The sequence below is a fragment of the Pelophylax lessonae genome (assembly GCF_965119305.1).
Source record: "Pelophylax lessonae genome assembly, chromosome: 9".
NCBI classification, from domain to species: Eukaryota; Metazoa; Chordata; class Amphibia; order Anura; family Ranidae; genus Pelophylax; species Pelophylax lessonae.
In genome coordinates this window covers 270,237,566-270,261,010 of record NC_138776.1, presented here as the reverse complement: position 1 = coordinate 270,261,010, position 23,445 = coordinate 270,237,566, and the positions used below count along the sequence as shown (strand labels likewise).

The 23,445-nt window shown below is 48.3% G+C and overlaps 2 protein-coding genes across 2 annotated transcripts in view; both read left to right on the top strand.

The window, feature by feature from the left end:
- LOC309564464 (uncharacterized protein) overlaps positions 1-23,445 on the top strand; it is a gene marked incomplete at both ends in the record, with an annotated part of 826,241 nt that overhangs the window by 616,073 nt on the left and 186,723 nt on the right.
- The window catches only part of LOC309564045 (uncharacterized protein), a gene marked incomplete at its 3' end in the record, with an annotated part of 140,480 nt that overhangs the window by 93,174 nt on the left and 23,861 nt on the right, over positions 1-23,445 (top strand). Inside the window, exon 6 of the mRNA XM_082268670.1 lies at positions 21,984-22,892. Coding sequence (XP_082124796.1) covers positions 21,984-22,892 — 909 coding nt within the window. The remainder of the gene's footprint in view (positions 1-21,983; positions 22,893-23,445) is intronic.

Sequence of the window (23,445 nt, the reverse complement as noted above, 5' to 3'; positions counted from 1 at the left end):
GTGTTGTCCCGTGTTGGCCATTGATAGCAGGAGAAAAATAAAAATGGAGTCCTTACCTTTCATTGGCTGAGTACATTTTGTGTGGGAAGATTCCAAAAACATTTAGAGGTCTGTTTTTAAAATAAATGTGTGATTTCCTATAATCATCAGCTCCATCTAGTGGCCATAATGTGTTATTTCGCCTTTTATTTAATTGAGGTATTTTGGGACAAATACTGGATTATGGCCACTAGATGGAGCTGAGGATTCTCTTTATAGGCCGCTATGGACTGAATGTACAATCTGATCAATGTACTCACGTTGTCACTGGGGGTGTTTAAAATTATCGGCGCATCGCTATGCAGCCTTTTCCGATTCGGTTACGATGCGAAACCCAGAATAATCGCGGTTGTGCGTGACGTCATCCTGGCTCCTCCCCCACCCCCTCCCCTCACAGAAATGTCATTGCTAGATTAACATGCACCGTTGACCTGGCTGCGTCCGGCGCTGTTCCCCTCTCATTGGAAGGTGTTGCCTCAGGAGGAGGGCGATGCAGAACATCAACGTGCCGCCCCCCCACGCTCTCCGCCCTTCCTCGGGATTTGTATCCCTGTCACCTCCCCGATGGGCGGGTGTAGTGCCGCTCGGCGCTAACATCATCATCACATCCAGAGTCTGCTTCAGGAAATGAGTTGCGAGGGGAGGGGGGAGGGGTAAGAGACCAGCCTGCCATGTTTAATGTAAGTGAGGGGTGAGTGCATAGAAGTGGCCCATCCCCCATCTCTGCTGTACCTCCAGTCTGTGTACTGTGTGGGCCTATCACATTGGGGCCTAAGTTGCTGCCAAAAGACTCCCCAATGATTTGTTAAAGTGATACTAAAGGGTATTATTATTATTTTCTGTGAAATAAAGAAAGATATCATACTTACCTGCTGGCCGTCTCCTGTACTATGTCTGCAGTCTCTGACCGTCTCCTGTACCATGTCTGCAGTCTCTGACCGTCTCCTGTACCATGTCTGCAGTCTCTGACCGTCTCCTGTACCATGTCTGCAATCTCTGACCATCTACTGTACTATTTCTGCAATCTCTGACCGTCTCCTGTACCATGTCTGCAGTCTCTGACCGTCTCCTGTACCATGTCTGCAGTCTCTGACCGTCTCCTGTACCATGTCTGCAGTTTCTGACTGTCTCCTGTATCATGTCTGCAGTCTCTGACCATCTCCTGTCCTATGTCTGCAGTCTCTGACCATCTCCTGTACCATGTCTGCAGTTTCTGACTGTCTCCTGTATCATGTCTGCAGTCTCTGACCATCTCCTGTACCATGTCTGCAGTCTCTGACCGTCTCCTGTACCATGTCTGCAGTCTCTGACCATCTCCTGTACCATGTCTGCAGTCTCTGACCGTCTCCTGTACCATGTCTGCAGTTTCTGACTGTCTCCTGTATCATGTCTGCAGTCTCTGACCATCTCCTGTCCTATGTCTGCAGTCTCTGACCATCTCCTGTACCATGTCTGCAGTTTCTGACTGTCTCCTGTATCATGTCTGCAGTCTCTGACCATCTCCTGTACCATGTCTGCAGTCTCTGACCGTCTCCTGTACAATGTCTGCAGTCTCTGACCGTCTCCTGTACTATGTCTGCAGTCTATATATTTTTCCTTCTATATATATATGCATTTACCCCTATTTATTTTTATACTTAACCTCTTTCTTAGAATAATTGGTCACCATGTGCTTTTACACTTGTTGGAATTATAGGTGTCCGGGTCTCCATCTGCTAGGTCCCCCCCCCCTTTTTTTTATGACTGATTGGCTTATTCCTGCCTTAGCCCTTGGTTAGACTCCTCCCCTCACCGTGCTTTCATTCCCTTATGGTCACATGGCCTACTTTGGTTAAGTAGTAGGATCTTATGTATACAATATTTCTAAGGGAGCAATTTGGTGTATTCTTTTTATTTTTTTAAGATTTTTGTATTCTAAAATAAGCTTATATTTTTTTTATCAAGCTCCTGATGAGTGTCTGAAAGTTCCACGAAACGCGTAGAGATATAGATGTGAAGAGATCTGTATCTGGATACTAACCATGTATTATTCATGAGATATTAAAAAAAGAGAAAAAGAGGGGTTTCCATTACTGTCAAAACGTGATGCACCTCCATCCCGTATTGTTGTAATGTTCTGGTACCTTTGGGTACCCTAATTACTCTTTCATAAGTGTATGCGCCCCACCATTCTCTTTTGGTAAGGTGCGCATACACCATTAAGACTGATGCTGTCATCACTGAGCGCCGGACTGGATGGCTATTTAGATAGCCGGCTCTCACTCACATGTGTTCGTTCAAACTGCTTTGTGCCTTGATACTAACCTGTCTTGAAGCTCTCATGCTTGCAAGCATACCTCGCTGTCGGAACCACGCTGCGCTGATCCCTGTATCCCGCTACCGGATCATCCGCTCTTGCCGAACCTCTCCTCTGCTACATTGCTATTAGTGATAAGTACCCCACAGGGGAAACCTCTATAACCTTCATACTAAAGCTTACACTATCTAGCTCTGCATACTAAGGACTATTACTACATCTGCATTATCTAAGATTGCTAGCTCTTGAGCCTACTACCACCTGTTCTTGCACTGGGTTGATCTCTCTTGTATGTCCACCTGCTACTCTGTCATCTGCTACCATACATGATTGTTAAACCTATTTGCATCCCATCTGCTACTATCTTACTTTCAAGAACATTTCCTTTCAAGTGTCTGTCATCTACCATCTCTACCCAACCTGTCTCTTCAGCCTTTCATCACTGTGTTACTATATACATAAGTCACTCTAGGAAACATCTTATTGAGTGTGTGTATTTACTTGCTGAATTTAGATCATCCACACATGATGAGTCATTGAGAGTTGGGATTGGTGTCTCAGCGTTTCTCTACATGACTACTGAAGTGGAATATTTCTGCAGCTGAAAATCCACACCATACATAAAACGCAGGAGCGTTACAATTGTATAAACATGGGTCGCAGTATGCCCATTCATCAGGAGTAGATGCATATGTCTGAAAAAAATGTAAGGATTTTTATATTGAACCCAGGTGGAAGACACCTATGCCCAATCGGGTTCATTACTGTCCCTTGTCATTTTGTTTTATTTACTTGGTGGTTCAGCTCTTGGCTGCACCATTTACAATTCAATACCTACATACATTGTTACTTTTTTATTTTTGAATACATCCTATTGCCTTTGATAATACTACTGCTCTACCACCTGTGCTGGTCTCTGGTGCTCCCCCTGGTGGCGGTTTGGGAGCCGTGATGCAGTATTAGGGGAGTCTACATGCCCCCTGCTGTCCCCTCCCCACTATGTCGGGCGGGGCCACCTCTGCATCAGCGCAGTGATGACGCTTGCTTATGCAGCGTCGTGGCGTGTTTCCCTAGCATCTCTATCTTTGTGGGGAGTGGACGCCGGCGGTACTGTCGGCGTCCCTGCAGAGCGGGGTCACGTTGTCCGGCGTGTACACGCTCCTATTTCCCTCATTCATGGCGTTTGGGCGGAGCCGACTGCACCCCATCCTAGTATTTCAGGCGAGCAGATTTGTTGGGTCATTCACCTCTGCACTTTCCCAGCACCGTGCACTCCAGCTATGCTCTCCATACTCTAATTGGCAGGTATACTCACAGCGTCAGAAATCTTTGCTGCACTTTATTTTTGCACCTTCAAATCATTACCCCCTGGCTTTTCCTCAGTGCTTTTATTTACCCCACACCTTCACATGGCAACTTTTCCACCCATTTCTCTGGTGTTATTTTTGAGCTCCCACACTGTTCACCACCTTTTATGGTTTTTATATATATATTTATCCCTCCAATCTGGATACATACGGATATTTCATCGCTGGCTATTATTGACCGCATACAGTTATGTTACCTATACTCATTTTTAATGCTTTATTTGAGTATTTACATTCATATCCTTTTACTGGCTATTAATAATTTTTTCTTTGCCATGCATTTCATTATGACATACTGTCGGGATTCGAACCTGTGACCAGCCACATCCCAGGCGGTAGCCCTGCTTACTAGGCTACCGTCCTCTCTGGACATTCTTCCCTGAACATTCTTCCCTGAAGCCTATTAATTCAACCTTAGTCTTGCCAAGCCTTGCTCATCACCCTTGATTCCCCACACCTGGTACTTCCCTATATAAGTCCAGCCCCTTGCACTCCAGATTGCTGATTATTGAGCTCCTGAACCTTGATCAAGCTACTCCTCACCTGCTGCTCTTATCTACTACCACAAATCCAACGCTGACCAGGAATTGACTACCGACTACTCTTCTGCTTTGTCCCTACCTACTGAACTGCTACCTCTGTTGCCGATCCGGATTGTCTGACCACGCTTACTGCTGCCCGCCCCGACCTTTGGCTCGTCTGACTTCTCTCTGGTTATCCCTTGTCTGCTCCACCGCCTTCGGACCGAACCAGCCCTCTGCCTGGCTGGGTGATCCTGAGGACCGCGTCCTGGTGTTAGCTTGCAGCGCAGTCTATCCCCCCCATCAGGGGCTCTAGTGAAAACCAGCTAGCACTTAGTTTCCGCACCTCAGGTGAACCCGTGTCCTCATCAGAGTACTACGCTGTGTCCATCTGGTATCCAGCACCTACTAACTGCCTGCGGTCTTTGCCACTGGGCTCCACTCCTACCTCCGGCCAGCAGTCCTCTGACTCAGGTGAGCCTATAGGATTGTTACACATACAAAATTTACTTTTCCTACTTGTAGATTGGAGAAATATATCCAAATCATCACCCTCTCATGTCCCACATCTACTTCCCGCCTGGTCTCGGGTGGGTCAATGATTTGGCCCCGTCCCTTCGGCTTCCGAACCGGACATGTTTACTGCCGCCTTGTGTTAGCGCTGCCCCAGCACAGTTGGTCCAATTGCGGTGTAAGTATGGTTTTCCCCATGTGGGCTCTTTTGAGATACCATGCATAACTAGCCACCAGTCTATTTCATATATATATCCTTACATTTTTTTCAGACATATGCATCTACTCCTGATGAATGGGCATACTGCGACCCATGAAACGCGTAGAGTTCTAACGATGCTTCATACCTTTGTACCCATCATTTTTTATTGCTACAATGGCGTACTAAAAATCTCTATATCTGAGTGGTGATGTTACCATTATAAATGATATGACTACCATGCATTGTTTGTGGTTCAGAATCTGCATATTTCTCTGGATCATTTTAATGACAATTACCTGTGATCAATATACTTTTTTATTATATGATATGACTACTCTGTATTGTTTATGGTTCAGAACATATGTAATTTTCTGCATCATTGCCACAATGACATTCAATTGTGATACATTTTTAATTAAATATATATCCTACAACTCAAACGACTCATGTGTGCACCTCATATAAAGTCCCACTGGGCAACCCTTCTCTCTTTTTTGTATATTCATGAGATATATATATATATATATATATATATATATATATATATATACACACGTTTATTATTGTACATTATTATAATATGAATTGTGTAAATACATGGCAAGATACCCTTTTTTTTTATGCCAGTCCTCTACATTATATGTCTGTATTTCTATCTGGATTATGTGATGTCGTATTTGTTATATATCTCTGTCTATTATCAATCATGTAATGAATAAACATTTTTGAGACTTCACTTTATCTGGTCATTTAGGCAAGCAACCTACCTCATCTAAAGTCCCATGACCATTTTTCCTTCATTTTGCGTCTACTGTACCATTTCTGCAGTCTCTGACCGTCTCCTGTACCATGTCTGCAGTCTCTGACCATCTCCTGTACCATGTCTGCAGTCTCTGACCGTCTCCTGTATCATGTCTGCAGTCTCTGATCATCACCTGTACCATGTCTGCATTCTCTGACTGTCTCCTGTACCATGTCTGCATTCTCTGACTGTCTCCTGTACCATGTCTGCAGTCTCTGACCATCTCCTGTACCATGTCTGCAGTCTCTGACCGTCTCCTGTACCATGTCTGCCGTCTCTGACCGTCTCCTGTATCATGTCTGCAGTCTCTGATCATCTCCTGTATCATGTCTGCAATCTCTGACCGTCTCCTGTACCATGTCTGCAGTCTCTGACCATCTCCTGTACCATGTCTGCAGTCTCTGACCGTCTCCTGTATCATGTCTGCAGTCTCTGATCGTCTCCTGTACCATGTCTGCAGTCTCTGACCATCTCCTGTACCATGTCTGCAGTCTCTGACCGTCTCCTGTATCATGTCTGCAGTCTCTGATCGTCTCCTGTATCATGTCTGCAGTCTCTGATCGTCTCCTGTACCATGTCTGCAATCTCTGACTGTCCCCTGTACTATGTCTGCAGTCTCTGACCATCTCCTGTACCATGTCTGCAGTCTCTGACCGTCTCCTGTACCATGTCTGCAGTCTCTGACCGTCTCCTGTATCATATCTGCAGTCTCTGATCATCTCCTGTATCATGTCTGCAATCTCTGACCGTCTCCTGTGCCATGTCTGCAGTCTCTGACCATCTCCTGTACCATGTCTGCAGTCTCTGACCATCTCCTGTACCATGTCTGCAGTCTCTGACCGTCTCCTGTACCATGTCTGCAGTCTCTGACCGTCTCCTGTATCATGTCTGCAGTCTCTGACCATCTCCTGTACTATGTCTGCAGTCTCAGACCATCTCCTGTACTATGTCTGCAGTGTCTGATCATCTCCTGTATAATGTCTGCAGTCTCTGACCATCTCCTGTACTATGTCTGCAGTCTCTGACCATCTCCTGTACTATGTCTGCAGTCTCTGACATTCTCTTGTATCATGACACGGTTTTGTCTCCGGATTGTAGGGACGGCGCTAGGTGCAGGGCTGATTGTGGGCTGGTGCTGAGGCAGAGGGGGGTGCCAAAACCAGTGGCATACCTATGGGGGGGCAGTCCGCCCCAGTGCCACACAATGGGGAGTGTCAGGCTGGCGTCCCCCCGCTGTGTCAGCTTTAATTTGGATCGCTGGGCTCCCGCCATCACCCAAAGTCCCACCTCCTGGTTTGGCTCCTACCTATGATAGACAGCACACGTCCCGGCATTGGACAAGTGTGCTGTCTGATTTCTCATAGCACACTTGTCCAATGCCGGGACATGTGTGCTGTCTATCATAGGTAGGAGCCAAACCAGGAGGCTGTACCTGTGTGACGGCGGGCACCCGATGATTCAAATTAAAGCTGACGCAGCGGGCGATGCCAGCCTGTGTGATGATCCGGCAGGCTCTCCTGTTCCTGTCTTTTTTCTGATCCCCTGCACTGGTGAGGCTGCATTGCTGGGCACTGGTGAGACTGCATTGCTGGGCACTGGTGAGGCTGTATTGCTGGGCACTGGGGAGGCTGCATAGATCGGCACTGGTGAGGCTGCATTGCTTGGCACTGGTGATTAGAGATGTCGCGAACATAAAATTTTCCATTTGCGAGCGTGAATTTGCGCAAATATTCGCGAACGGAATGAACTGCCATAGACTTCAATAGGCAGGCGAATTTTAAAACCTACAGGGACTCTTTCTGGCCACAATAGTGATGGAAAAGTTGTTTCAAGGGGACTAACACCTGGACTGTGGCATGCCGGAGGAGGATCCATGGCAAAACTCCCATGGAAAATTACGTAGTTGACGAAGAGTCGGGTTTAAATCCATAAAGGGCATAAATCAGCTAACATTCCTAAATTGTTTGGAATAACGTGCTTTAAAACATCCAGTGTGTGTTTACGATCAGGTATGATGTTGTATCGATCAGGTAGTGTAAGGGTTACGCCCGCTTCACAGTGACAGACCAAACTCTGACAGACCAAACTCCCCGTTTAACGCTCCGCAAACAACCGCAAACAGTCCATTTGCACAACCGCAAACTCCCCAATTGCAAAAGGTTGGATACCAGCTAGCCATGTCCCGTTCCTTGTCCTCACTGACGTCATTGAAGGTCTCTTCCTCCACCCAGCCATTTACAACACTAAGGGTCCCCGAAAGGTGACAACAAGCCCCCTGGGACGCCTGCTGTGGTTGGTCTTCCACCTCCTCAAAGCCACCTTCCTCCTCTGACTTCTCTTCTTCAGACTCCTCTCTCTGCGTTGCCGCAGGTCCAGCAACCAACGACGACAAGGCTGCTTCTGGTGGTGATGGTGACCACAACTCTTCCTCTTCATGCTCATCTACGGCCTGATCCAGCAGGGCACGCTCCAGGAAAAAACGCATATGGGATGAGGTCGATGATGTTGCCTTTGGTTTGACTGACCAGGTTTGTTACCTCCGTAAAAGGACGCATGAGCCTACAGCCATTGTGCATGAGCGTTCAGTAACGCGGCCAAAAAATACCCAGCGCCGCAGAGGCTGTCCTCTTTTTTTTTTTTTTTTTTTTTTCTAATTAAAAAAATCTGTTCTTACCAGTTTAATCTCTGTTTTGCCCCCTATCAGGGGCCGGTTTATAGAATAGATTTTAGGAACCGGGAGATGGAAAAAGATGGTTGGTCGGTCCTCTTACTTCCAATTTGGGGCACTGCGCGTGCGCCGTGCAATGTACTGTGCCACCCTATATGAGTGGTGTGCACACAGTACAGTCTGTGGGCCTGTGGCCTCTCACACATGGGCAGGCAACTGCAATATATATATATATATATATATATATAAAAAGCAGACTGATGTACCAGCCCTAAAATGGTCTTTTTCGGGGGCTGTCAGGATGCTGTCCTTACAGCAGATGGGTCTTTGAGGACTGGAGTGGACACAGAACACTTGCCTAGCTATTAATTAAGCAGCAGCAGCACTCTCCCTGCTCTAACTAATGCTGCAGCTTCAGAATAAATCTAAGATGGATGCTGTCCTTGCTTTTTTATAGGAGGTGGGAGGGAGGATATGCTGATTGGCTGGAATGTGTCTGCTGACTGTGAGGTACAGGGTCAAAGTTTGCTTAATGATGACGTATAGGGGGCGGTCCGAACATCATATATGTTCGCCCGCTGCGGCGAACGCGAACAAGTAATGTTCGCCGGCGTCTCTCCTGGTGATGCTGCATTGCTTGGCACTGGTGAGGCTGCATAGATCGGCACTGGTGAGGCTGCATAGATCGGCACTGGTGAGGTTGCATTGCTGGGCACTAGTGAGGCTGCATAGATCGGCACTGGTGAGGCTGCATAGATTGGCACTGCTCAGGCTGCATTGCTGGGCACTGGTGAGGCTGCATTGCTGGGCACTGGTGAGGCTGCATAGATCGGCACTGGTGAGGCTGCAGAGATCGGCACTGGTGAGGCTGCATTGCTGGGCACTGGTCAGGCTGCATAGATCGGCACTGGTGTGGCTGCATGGCTGGGCACGGTTGAGGCTGCATTGCTGGACATTGCACATAGAATTTGAGGAAAACATGCTTATAAAATAGTTTACCATTTGCCAATAAAAAAAAAAAAAATTGTCCCCGGATTTCATTTAAAAAAATGTGGTCACCTTAGGTTACAGTGCCGCGCTGATTGGTTAAGGAGGCGGAGCAACTTCCGCTGCATCGCTGCAGGGTATTTCACTCATCAGTAGTCCCTCCCTCCTACTCAGATGAGCAGCGCTATATACGTTGCAAACACTGTGCATACAGAATACAGTATTATTACGAACATTTTATACCCATAACAGATTTTTATAAATTGACCAGACATTTTTCACATATTGGGCAACCCCGCCCCCTTGGTGGGAGTGGAGATGACCCATCTATAAGGATATACAGTACATACACACACAGCACAAGGCCGAGTTCACACTACGAGATGTTTCTCGGGGCTGCAGTTCCTCTGAGCTCCACAAGGTGGTGATCTCACTTCTACCCAGACAGGAAGTCTCTATGGAAGAGAGGAAGTCTCTATGGAAGACATGAAGTGATGTCAGGTATAAATTCGAAGTGAGCGGAGAGTCGGGAGGAAGTAGCAAGGCGACATCACTGGGAGTGGCAGCTGAGAAGGTAACAAGATCTTATTTTCTATTTACACCCAGTAACCCCCCCCCCCGTCATATCCGTCCTCTTCCTCCATAGTCACTGTGACCTCTTTTATCTCCAGCAGATGATGATACACACATATATAGTGTGGAAACCTAGATTAACCCCTTCAGGGTCAGAACATTTCCCTAGTAACAGGACCGACACATTCTCTTAATTTTGGAGATGTGTCACCTTTCCCACCAATCACCTTCTCACCTCATCAGCCTATAGTAACGATTTTATAGCTATGATTATATTGGATTCCCACTAACGTGCTGGGTGACGGGCTGGATAATCTAGATCCAGTGGTTACCCCAGTCTGACCAGCATGCTTACGCAGACAGCTAGCTCTGCGCTCAGTCGGCCGCAATTATGCCCCACGGACCAAGGCAGTCAGAGAGTTAAACGTCTCGTGGGGACATATATGACCGGGCTACTGTAGTCTGTGTCACAGTGAATCCCTTGGCCGACAGCCCCCTAACTTCAGTTGAGAGGAGAATCTGTCATGGGAGCCTTACCTGCACACTCCGCTGGATTAGTAAGTAGAAATGGCATTGCCCCCCTTCCATCGCTTGGGAGGTACTCCCTGGGGTGGTTGGTCCTGTGGTGGTCTGTTTTCTCACCTCCACCCCCCTTTCTCCCTGAGGTGTGGGGTTTGCCTGGGGTGCTGGGGATCGCATATCCTACCTGGGTCCCCTGATTGGTAAACATCTCCTGGAGATCCGGGAGTGGCTGCAGGTGTGGGGTTGGCGAGGTCCCGGATGGTTAGAGGCAGCCGGGGGTGCTTGGTTAGGGATTTACTGCCTGGGTGGTAATTGCACCCACTCCTGGCCTGTTGGGACCAGGGACATATGTTCCTCTATCGGAGGCATAGGAGACCCATGGGACCCACCTTTGCTAGCTTCCACAGGGGGTTTTGGTTTCCTGCTGCCCAACAGCCGGATCGGGCTGCAAAGTCTCCCTTACCCCACATATTTTGACATTCTTGTATGCAGGATGGGGGTTGTCTGAGGCGTCTGTTTTAACTCCCTAGGCAAATCCCAGTATGCTACCCCTTGAGGAGGCCCCCCTAAAGAAGTGGACTATTCCACCGGTGGTAGATCCACCTATCTTGTGGCTCCATAAGGCCATGGTGATCCCAGTGGAGGAATCTACCTTCTCTAAGCACTCCACAGATCCGGAGGCAAAGGCGATAGCCAGCACAGGATCTGCACTCCAGCCTGTGTGGCCACAACGTTGGTGTCCCAGACACTGTCTGAATATGCAAAAGCCTTGACTCCCAGTCAGATGCCTCAGATGTATGTGGAACTTACAGGCAGGTTGGTCCAGGGGCTTAAGTTAGTTTGTTACGCGTCCTGTGACGTGGCCCCACTTTTTCCCACACTTTCAGTTTTCGGCAGTGGTTCAAGGTGGGTCCTTTGGCTCAACTGTTGGTCAGCTGACCAATCTTCCAACATAGCCTTGGCATACCTGCCCTTCCAGGGAGACCGCCTTTTTGGGGCTATGCTGGATGGTATTATCCCTTTTTATCGTGGTATTATCATGATCACTTTCTGCCTCAGAACAAGAAGGGAAAGGAACCACATTAGAAGACTAGACCAAGCTTCTTGGCAAACAAGCGGATTTCTCATTCACCCTGGGCCCCCAACTAAGGGCTCCAAAGCTCTCGGGCCAAAAGCCCCTGACTCCAGAAGACCTCTAAGTCCAGTCCTCCTCAGCCTGAAGATTTGCTTTTACTCCCCGGGGTGGTGGTGGTGGGGGGGTTCCCTCGGCTGGTTTCTAGGCACGTGGACTCCCCTCTTTCCCGACAAGTTGGTCTACAAAATCAATCTCTTAGACTATGAATTAGAATTTCATTCCTTTCTGCCAGATAGGTGCTTTCCCTCCAATCTGCGGCTTTGGCCAGACTGTCTGTGGACCCTGTAACAGGCTGTGCAGGATCTGTTCCTTTGCAGGGTGATTGTCCTGATGCCCGAGTCAGGGCGGTTCTGAGGATTTTAACCAATCTGTTTGCAGTCCCGAAGACAAATGATGTTAGCCCGATCCTGGATCTCAAGGCCCTGAATGCCTTTGTGTCCACAAGTTTAAGCTGAAATCCATTCATTCGGTGGTGGCCTCCCTTTACTAGGGGGATTTTTCTTTTTGGGTATCTGTAGACATCAAAAACGTTTACCTGCACTTTGTGACGTCTTTTATCTCCCGCAGGCGATGATACACACATATATAGTGTGGATACCTAGATTAACCCCTTCAGGGTTAGAACATTCCCCCATCTACGGGGCCGGAATATTCTCTTCATTTTGGAGATTTGTCACCTTTCCCACCAATCACCTTCTCACTTCATCAGTCTATGCCAGGGGTACTCAAATGTAAACTTAAAAGGTCCACTTACAAATTTTCCATTCAGTCCGAGGTCCGGAAAAGTGACCGTCAAATTCCAAATACAGAACGCCAACAACAAAAAAAGGCATTCCCCAAAACTTGCCCCCATTAATGAAGAGTGGCCAGTGTGCGTACCCCCATTAATGCAGAGCTACCATGTGCGTGCCCCCATTAATGAAGAGTGACCAGTGTGCATGCCCCCATTAATGAAGAGTGACCAATGCCCCCATTAATGCAGATTGACCAGTGACCCATGCCCCCATTAATGAAGAGTGACCAGTGACCCATGCCCCCATTAATGAAGAGTGACCAGTGCGGATTAGAGCAACGCATGATTATAAAAAGTCAAGTCATCAGCGAGGGGGGGGGGGGCAGAATGGAGAGGATCGGAGTGGCTGTGTCTTACACTGGCAGCGCTGCATGATTACAAAAAGCCGAGTTCTTCTGCTTACCCGACGGAGAGGCTGTCATACAAAGTCCCGCCTCCTGGACACCGGCTCCTATGATAGACGTCACCAGTGTTCTGTCTATCATAGGTAAGAGCCGGCCCAGGAGGCGGGACTTTGTAAGACATCCTCGCCGCCGGGTAAGCAGAAGAACTCGGCTTTTTGTAATAATGCAGCGCTGCCAGTGTAAGACACAGCCACTCCGATCCTCTCCATTCTGCGCCCCCCCCCCCCCCGCCCCGCTGATGACAGAAGGAAGGAGACCGCTTTGGCGGTCCAGATTTAAGTCCGTGTGGGTCCGGAGGCGGCCCGGAGTCCGCCTATTGAGGACCCCGGTTCTATACTAATGGAATATTTGACTTTTATAGCTATGATTATATTGGATTCCCACTAACGTGCTGGATGATGGGCTGGATAATCTAGATCCAGCGGTTACCCCAGTCTGACCAGCAAGCAAGGGCAGACCGCTAGCTTCAAGCTTGTTTGGCTATGATTATGCCTCGCATACCGGGGCTGGGAACAAGTTAAACGTCTCATGGAGACACATATGACCAGGCGTCTATAGTCTGTGTCAAAGTGAAACTCTTGTCCGACAGTCCCCCTACTTTAGTTGAGCGGAGGATCTGTCATGGAAGCCTTACCTGCATGCTTGACTGGATTGGAAGGTAGAAATGGCATTGCCCCCCTTCTATCTCTCTGGGGTGGTTGGGGTGATCAGTCCTGCGGGGTTCCCTCCTGACCTTGTGGTGATCTTTTTTCTCTTCTCTCCTCTCCACCCCCCTGAGACGTGAGGTTTTCCTGGGTCTCTCGATGGGTGAACATCTCTTGGTGGTTCAGTAGTGGCTGCAGGTGTGGGGGGTGACGAGGTCTGCCCTGTTGAATCCTGTCATGGCTGTTGGTGGGTGGGCCCCCTGCAGAGAGGGGGAACGTGAGGGTTTGTGCTTGCCCCTGGGGGTGAGCTAATACTTGCTGGAGGCTGAAGCCTGGTTCTGCGTCTCCAACTGGGCCCGCCCACGGGTGGGAATGCACCACACGATCGGGCTGGACACAAATTTAGGCCACAACTTTGCGGCCTACTGGGTAGGCTACAGTGCTGCCATTTAGGCTATGGGAAGCCGCCCTCTGTTGCAGTAATAGCTGCACTTGCTGTGAGGTGGATCCTCTGTAGGAGGCATTGGGGACCGATGGGCTATTACCTTTGGAGGCTTCAGCGGGGGCATCTGCTGCTGGGGTACTGGTCTCCTAGTGCCCAACAGCCGGATAGGGTTGCAGACTCTCGCTTACTGCACATACTTTAACATACTTGTATGCAGGATGGGGGTTGCCTGAGGCGTCCGTTTTAACTCCCTAGGCAAATCATGGTATGCTACCCCTTGCGAAGGCCCTCCTAAAGAAGTGGACTATTCCACTGGTGGTGGATCCATCTATCTTCTGGCTCCATAAGGCGATGGTGATCCCAGTGGAGGAACTTACCTCCTCTAAGCACCCCGCAGATCCGGAGGCGATAGCCAGGGCAGGTTTGGCGCTCCAGCCTGTGTGACCATGGTCCTGTTGTTCCAGATGCTGTCCGAATGAGGAAAAGGTTTTGCGACAAGCCTGGACTTCCAGCCAGATGCCTCAAGCACTTGTGGAACTTGCGGACCAGTTGGTCCAGGGGCTGAAATTAATTTGTGACCCGTCCTGTGATGTAGCCCCTCCTCTCCCCACCCTTTCCGTTTCATCTGTGATTCTAGGCGGGTCCTTTGGCTCAACTTTGTCTGGTGACCGGACTTCCAACACTGCCTTGGCAGACCTGCCCTTCCAGGGAGACCGGCTGTTTGGGGGCTGCACTGGATGGTATTAAATTTTAATGGTGAAGAGAGTACCTTTCTCCCTCAGACCAAGATCAGAATGGAACCACGCTAGAAGGCTGGACCAAGCTTCTCAGGCTAACAAGCGGATTTATCGTTCCCCTAGGCCCTCAACTAAGGGCCCCAAACCTTTCAGGCCAATCACAGGTGGTGCCAAACGCCCCTGGCTATCAATTCGAATTTCATTATTTTCCGCCAGATAGGTGCTTTCAGCTATCGCAGTCTGTGTGCTTTGCACGTGGCTGTGCAGGATCTGTTCCTTTGAGGGATGATTGTCCTGGTGCCCAAATCAGGGCAGTTCTGGGGATTTTATCCAATCTGTTTGAAGTCCCCAAGGTGAACGCTGTTCACCCGATCCTGGATCTCAAGGCCTTGAATGCCTTTGTGCAGGTCCACAAGTTCAAGCGGAAATCCATTCGTTCAGTGATGGCCTTCCTTCACCAAGGGAATTTTTCTTTTTTGGCATCTTTAGACATTAAGAATATTTTTACCTGTACTTTTCCATCTGCGAGGGACATCAGTGTACCCTACACTTTGCCATCTGGGATGCAGATTATTAGTTTGTAGTGCTGCCCTTCCTTCTGACCTCTACTCCCCCGGAGTTTGCCAAGGTATTGGCCCCAGTCTTGGTCTTGCTGAGACCAAGACTGGGATAATGCTCCCAGTCTCAGATATTTATCCTGAAATGTGATCAGTAAAGTCTCCGGAGTACACGGAGATCACAGAAATATGATATGTCCTGACAAGGCCCAAAGACAAAGTTCATCTTTCAGTTTAGGAGAGGTGGGAGGTTTCTGGGAGGTCACAGACCTGACCAGAGAGGTGAGGAGGATTCTGGGAATGTCATTTAATTTTTCTCTTTGTGTTCAATTCTAGAGTTTTCCTCCTGTGATGTCTGGAGATCATATGACCATCACATTGCCTCCACCTCCCTCCCTAATAGAATAGAGAAATAAAAAGAAGATTCTAGAAGTCACCAGAGAGATCATTGAGTTGCTGACAGGAGAGTTGAGCGGTGCCGGGAAGGACGTCATGATGGAGAATCAGCCGCCCCTCACATCACCGGGTAAGAGGAGACTTTATTGTAAAGGAGAGAGCAGTACGGAGGATCCACCTAGATCCCCCATCATCCGATAAACACATAGAAACAATGTATTCAGTCAGTGTGTGTGTTTCCTACAGATGGATCCAGTAATGGGAACCCACCAGAGAGATGTCCCCGTCCTCTGTATTCCCGGGATTCCACACAGGAAGGTCACACCATCCCCCACCATCATCAGGTAGATGAGGAACAATCACTGACAGTATCATTAGGATCTGTACATTATCTGCATTGTTACCATTGATGTCATTTTTATTATATATTCAGAGTGGAAACCTGAGAAATTCTAAATTTGAGGTTAAAGAGGAGGATGATGAGGATGGGGTGATGGAGGAGTCAGAGTTTCTAAAGGAACGCAAAGATCTGTACCAGGACACCATGGGGGAGTCACCCAGCTACAGAAACCCACCAGAGAGATGTCCCCGTCCTCTGTATTCCCGGGATTCCACACAGGAAGGTCACACTATCCCTCAATGTTACAAGGTTGGTGGAAACAAATATTAAAACAAAAGTAGGGCGCAGTTGCTACAAATCTCATGGTAAATGTCAATAAAGAAGTCCATATACTTGGTGGAGTGCACTAAATAGGCCAATAACTTAGGGCTGCCATCAATACAGGAACAGAAGCCAAATTCCAGCAAGGCTGCCGGTAAAAACAAGAGGGAGAGCAGCTCTAAGTGTAGACTTTAAAACTGATTTATTGTATAGTATGTAATTGGCAACTCACATGTTTGGAGATAAAACAGGCACTTCATAATAGTAAAGCTGTCCCAAGGGTCATCCGTGGATGTAAAAAACGTTCGCTGGCAGCGCCATGCAGGGTTCACCTCGCTGGTCACCGTTAGGAAGCTGGCCGTACGACGGATGTACACTCAGATTGAGGCGCGGGTGGCTTATTGGCGTAGAACAGAAGACGTCACTGGAATGCAACGCGTTTCCGAGCATGTGCGCTGCAGTTCTTCAGTGCTTGAAGATGAAAATCATTGATGGACACAGCTCCAGAATCTTCTTTACCATTGGGTTATGCTGCCCCCTACAGGAGTAGGACAGGAGGCAGGAAAAAGCTTTACCACGCCTATGGGGCGGTCCCAGGGGTTATACTCCCACACGCTATAGGCATTCACCATCCGCGGGTATGGGCCTTAGGCCGTGGCTTTGCGGCCTACTCGGCGGAACCTAGGAGAATGGCTGAAGCCACTGCCTCCCCGTGTGGGCACCCGCATTCCCCTCCGCTGCCCTGGGAGGTCGGATCCGCTGGGGCTTGTGTCCTGGCGACAGGGGTGCTCCCAACATTTAGGCAACGGCTTGTGGCCCACTAGGCCATGCGGCTGAGTTGGGGCGCTGAAGCCCCCAACTCCCCCCTTGGGCATCTGCCGGACTGAGGATCCATGCTATTTGCGGCTGGGCCCCCACAAAAATTTAGGCTGCGGCCTGCTTCATTTTTAGTGACAGTCTTGCCGCCATTATTGTGTGAGCTGGGGTACTCTGGCTGCGATCATGGCGGGCGGCCCACCTTTAAGATGGGGCTATGGTCTATTTTGTCCTCTATGGTGGGCTCTTAAGGCGACCCCCTTATCTTTTGCAGGGTCTCATAGATGGTCCATTTGTGGACCCTTGGCCGGGGTCCCCCCCGGGGGTTGCAGTCGGCGTTCTCCCCGATTGTTATGTTTCGAGGTGAGCTTAGTATGTAGCAACCCTACTGGATCTGCGTCCACGCACTTCAAGTGCTCTGTTAGTGAGGATGATTCCTTTTTTTCCTGTAGCTGTCCATGACATGGCGCTGGTGGAAGCACGGATTGTACCGGTGTGGGCAATCTTGAAAATGGAGGATGCAGCTGCTGCTGTGTCGGATGTGCCGGTCCTCTTTGGTACCTGCAGCCCCCCAAAAGCGGAAAAGATATTCACTTTTTCTGCCTATTTTGACAAAGTTGTCAGAAGTCAGTGACCTAAACGCAATAGGTCGATGCCTAAGCATTTCGCTAGACCGTATCTCCTTGAAGAGTCCCTGTAAAAGAAAGTGGACAGTCCCACCTGTGGTGGATTCTCAGGTTCCAGACTGAATAAATCCACTCTAATCCAGTGGAGGAGTCTCTGGCTTTTAAAGACCCCTTTGACAGGAGAGCCGAGACTTCGGTCCACCACATGTTTACTGTGGCCGGTTCGGTCTCACCTCAGCTCCTCGGGTATTCACCAAAGTGATGGCCCTGGTGTTTGCATTGTAGCAGCAGCGGGGGGTTGCGGTACTGGGTACCTGGACGCTTTTCTTCTGCAAGCAGAGTCTCTGACTGCTCTAAAGGACAACCCGGAAATTTCTGTACGGACTCTGCAGGAGTTCAGTTGGAAATTGACCTTCCAAAAAAATCTGGTTCCGTCCACCAAGTTGGACTATCTGGGTCTCACTCTGGACTTGGCTTCAGCCAGGGTGTTTCTTCCAGGTGAAAAATCTGCAGGATGCGATTTGGCTCCTGTTGTCCAGCAGAAGGTTACCTTTCAGCACTTGCATGAGGGTGCTGTGCCTGATGGTGTCTACCTTCAAGGCGGTTCCGTTTGCACAGTTCCACTCAAGTCCTCTGCAAAGAGAGATTCTTGCCAAGTGGGACAAGAATCCACAGTCTCTAGACAATCTGATCCTGTTGAGCCAAGATACGAGAGGGTCCCTGATATGGTGGCTTCACTCTCCGGTGCTTCGATAGGGCAAATTCTTCCTTCCCCCTGTACTGGACGGTGGTCTCCACGGTTGGCAGCCTGTCTGGGTGGGGAGGCGTTTTGGGCACGGATGTGCTCAAGGGGTCTGGACTCTGGAGGAGTCAAGACTACTGATCAATATACTGAAACTTCGGGTGATAAGATTTGTCTGGCTCATTGAACAAATCGCCGTTAGGGGTGCCTGGTAAGGATTCCATGGGACAATGCCACGGCACGTCAATCACCAAGGGGACACAAAAAGTGTCCTGGCGGCTCGGGAGGTAGCCGGCATTCTAAGGTTCAGCTGTGCCTCTGGTGAGGAACTTCCGCGGTGGACCTGTTGGCCTCTCGTCTCAACAGGAAGGTACATAGAATTGAGGCAGAACTCAGGATCCTCTGGCTGATGCCACAGATCACTGGCGACTCCTTGGGGCCAGTATCATATGATATACGCCTTTCCCCTGCTAATACTTCTGCCGAGTCTTTTGCAAAGGTTTGAGGCAGAAGGGATCTGGTCATCCTAGTGGCTCCAGACTGGTCTTGCCAGTCTTGGTACACTGATATGGTATGGCCGGTCGCCGATGCCCCTTGGAGACTTCCTCTCAGAGAAGATCTAATGGCCCAAAGGGCCAATCTTCGATCCTGCTTTACAGTCGCTGGCTTTAACGGCTTGGCTGTAGAAAGCCAGGTGCTGAAGGATAGGGGGTTGTCTGAACCGGTGATTCCCACGCTGGTAAAGGCTAGAAAATCTACCTCTAGGAAAATTTACCTTCGCACCTGGAAGACGTACATTGTGTGGTATGAGTCTCTTGGGGATCATCCCCGTTCCTTTTCCGTTGCTCGGATTTTGGCATTCCTCAAACGAGGTGTTGAGCAGCACCTGGTCCTTGGTACCATCCAGGGCCAGGTTTTCAGCCTTGACGGTCTTCTTTTACCGTTCTTTGGCTACGTATTCTTTGGTTTGCACCTTTTGTTCAGGGGGTTCGCCACTTGGCTCCCCCAATTCAGTCTCTGTTGCCTCCATGGGATCTTAATTTGGTGCTGTCGGTTCTCCAGTAACCGCCTTTAAAAATATTTGCGAGCTTCCTCTGATTATATTGTCCCAGAAGGTAGCCTTCCTGGTGGCTATTACTTCTGCATGCAGGGTGTCGGAGCTGGTGGTGTTGTCTTGTCGTTCACCTTACCTGGTGGCTCACCGAGATAGTGGTGCTTCGCCCTTGTCAGTCTTCACTTCCTAAGGTTGTTTCTGGTTTCCATCTGAATTCTGGATGTGGGTCGGGCACTCAGGGTGTACCTTGCGGCAACCGAGTCGTTCAGGAAATCAGCCTTACTATTTGTTCTTACGGATGGACCTTGCAAGGGGTTGGACGCTATTGCCACTACCATTTCCAGATGGACAAGACAGACTGTGATGCAGGCCTATTTCATCAAGAGTCAGGTTCCTCCATTCCCGGTTAAGGCGCTTTTCTACGTGGGCGCTTAGTGCCTCCTGGGCCTTTCACCATCAGGTATCAGTAATACAGGTGGCCACCTGGTCGTCTGTGCATCCTTTCACGAGATTTAATAAAGTGGATGTATTGGCATCTGCGGATGCTGCTTTTAGCCGCAAGGTTTTGCAGGCCGATGTTTGAGAGGACCGTGTCCTCCTTTGAGGGTGTATTGTTTTCAGGTGAGCTCCAGGTACTCCTGTTTGAGCTCCATATCTGGTTGGCTAGGTTTAGCCTTTTGGGAATTTTTTTGCTGTTTTTTTTTCCCACCCCTCATGTTTAACAATGCTGACGTCCCAATGGTTTAGAAGATTCTGGAGCTGTGTCCGTCAATGAACATCAGAGAAAAGGATTTTATAGTAAGACAAAAATTCTATTATTTTACAGAAGATGATATTTATTGATTATAATAATTTTCTTGATTTAGAGTGGAGATCCAATCGATATAGAATTTGAGGTTAAAGCAGAAGAAGAAGAGACGTATGTGAGGGATGATCAGCAGTCTATGGAGGAGGATGGAATAACGGGGACATTTATAGAGGAGGACACTCCTGCAGAGATCAGCACAGGTGGGTCATTAAAACTAAAAATATGTAAGCCAGTTGACTACTGAACACCAATATTATGAGTCCTGACCCCTGCACTATATATTCTATGTTGTACAATACATACTCTTGACCCCTGCACTATATACTCTATGTTGTACAATACATACTCTTGACCCCTGCACTATATACTCTATGTTGTACAATACATACTCTTGACCCCTGCATTATATACTCTATGTTGTACATTACATACTCCCGTCCCCTGCACTATATACTCTATGTTGTACATTACATACTCCTGACCCCTGCACTATATACTCTATGTTGTACATTACATACTCCCGTCCCCTGCACTATATACTCTATGTTGTACAATACATACTCCTGACCCCTGCACTATATACTCTATGTTGTACATTACATACTCCCGTCCCCTGCACTATATACTCTATGTTGTACATTACATACTCCTGACTTCTGCTCTCTCCCCTCTATCCACTGCTATATATACACATAATATGGATTCTCTTTTGTTACTCCCATTTCCTACCAGCTGGACATTTTATATCTGATGATTTGATTGGAGGACAGACTTTTACATGGTGATAATAATGTGATAACATCCTCCAACTTGGAACCTTAAACAGAAAGTGATAATGAGGGAGGAGTCAGTAACCCAATGATGGTGGTCTTCAGGATCAGTCCAGTCTTCATCTTGGTTGTTCTCCCCTCCCCCCCCCCCCCCCATCCTCACTCTCTGACCTCTGGTGGGGCTCAGCCCCGCTGTTATTCATGACTAAATCATGGACTAAATAAGGAAGTGCAGGACTTCTTGTGTTGGGATGATGGCAATGAGTGATAGAGGGGGAGGGGACACTCATCCTATAATCCCCTCATCACTGTCACTCCTATAAAAGACAGTTCTCGTTGTTTCCTCACTCTCTGACTAAGGTCCATGAATAAAGAAATGAACTGGTAGGAGATCAGAGGACCCATTTACTAGTTACCTTGAGTGGGGAATTGTAAGATCCTCAGAGACAAAGCTGTCTGATGTGGGCGGAGTCTTGGTTTAGGGAAACCAATCTGCTGATGTCTAGTAATAATCTTTGTATTTCTATTTTAGTAGATGGACGGGAGATGAGGAAAACCTCAGAGGATTGTCTCACTTTGTCTCCAGACTGTAAAGTAGAAGATGAGGACATCACACAGTATAGTCCAGGAGAAAACCCGGCTACCCCAAATGTCCATCCGGAACCACACAGTGTAGATGGACCATCGTATTCCTCTTATCCTGAGGAACCTCAGACTGTGAAGGACAGTGCCGGATCATCGTATTCCTCTTATCCTGAGCAACCTCAGACTGTCAGGGACAGTGCTGTCCTTCCAACAGATACAAGATTTCCGTGTACTGAGTGTGGGAAATGTTTCCGCGTTAAATCAAATCTTCATGTACATAAAAGGTGTCACACAGATGAAAAGCCGTTTTTCTGTTCTGAGTGCGGGAAATGTTTTTCACAGAAGTCAAATCTTTCCACGCATCAGAGATTGCACACTGGTGAGAAGCCGTATTCCTGTCCTGAGTGCGGGAAATGTTTTTCAGATAGGTCCACTCTTTCCACACATCAGAGATTGCACACGGGTGAGAAGTCGTATTCCTGTCCTGAGTGCGGGAAATGTTTTTCACGGAAGTCCAAACTTTGCAAACATCAGAGATTTTACACTAGTGAGAAGCCGTATTCCTGTCCTGAGTGTGGGAAATGTTTTTTAGAGAAGTCATATCTTTCCAAGCATCAAAGATATCACACTGGTGAGATGCCGTATTCCTGTCATGAGTGCGGGAAATGTTTTTTACAGAAGTCAAATCTTTTCACGCATCAGAGATCGCACACAGGTGAGAAGCCGTATTCCTGTCCTGAGTGCGGGAAATGTTTTGTAGAGAAGTCATATCTTTCCAAGCATCAGAGATCTCACACTGGTGAGAAGCCGTATTCCTGTCCTGAGTGCGGGAAATGTTTTTCACAGAAGTCATATCTTTTCACGCATCAGAGATCGCACACTGGTGAGAAGCCGTATTGCTGTCCTGAGTGTGGGAAATGTTTTTCACGGAAGTCCCATCTTTCCACACATCAGAGATTGCACACTGGTGAGAAGCCGTATTTCTGTCCTGAGTGCGGGAAATGTTTTGTAGAGAAGTCATTTCTTTCCAAGCATCAGAGATCTCACACGGGTGAGAAGCCATATTCCTGTCCTGAGTGCGGGAAATGTTTTTCACAGAAGTCCCATCTTTCCACGCATCAGAGATCACACACTAGTGAGAAGCCGTATTGCTGTCCTGAGTGTGGGAAATGTTTTTCACGGAAGTCCCATCTTTCCACGCATCAGAGATTGCACACTGGTGAGAAGCCGTATTCCTGTCCCGAGTGAGGGAAATGTTCCTCACTGAAGTCCTGTCTTCCTGTACATCAGGGGTCCCACACAACCCTGGAGGTGTATTGTTGCCTTGAGTGCGGGAAATGTTTTCTATATGAATGTTGGTGGACATGTAGGGAAGAAGCACACCATGATATACACCTCAGATATACTCCATGGCTGATCTTCATCATGTAAGAAACACTTCATAAGGAGATCAGAGATCACCAAAGACATGGATGAAGTGTTGGCCATTGATAGCAGGAGAATAATAAAAATCCTTACCTTTCATTGACCCTTCCCCCATCTCTGCTGTACCTCCAGTCTGTGTACTGTGTGTGCCTATCACATTGGGGCCCAAGTTGCTGCCAAAAGACTCCCCAATGATTTGTTAAAGTGATACTAAAGGGTATTATTATTATTTTCTGTAAAATAAAGAAAGATATCATTCTTACCTGCTGGCCGTCTCCTGTACCATGTCTGCAGTCTCTGACGTCTCCTGCACCATGTCTGCAGTCTCTGACCATCTCCTGTACCATGTCTGCAGTT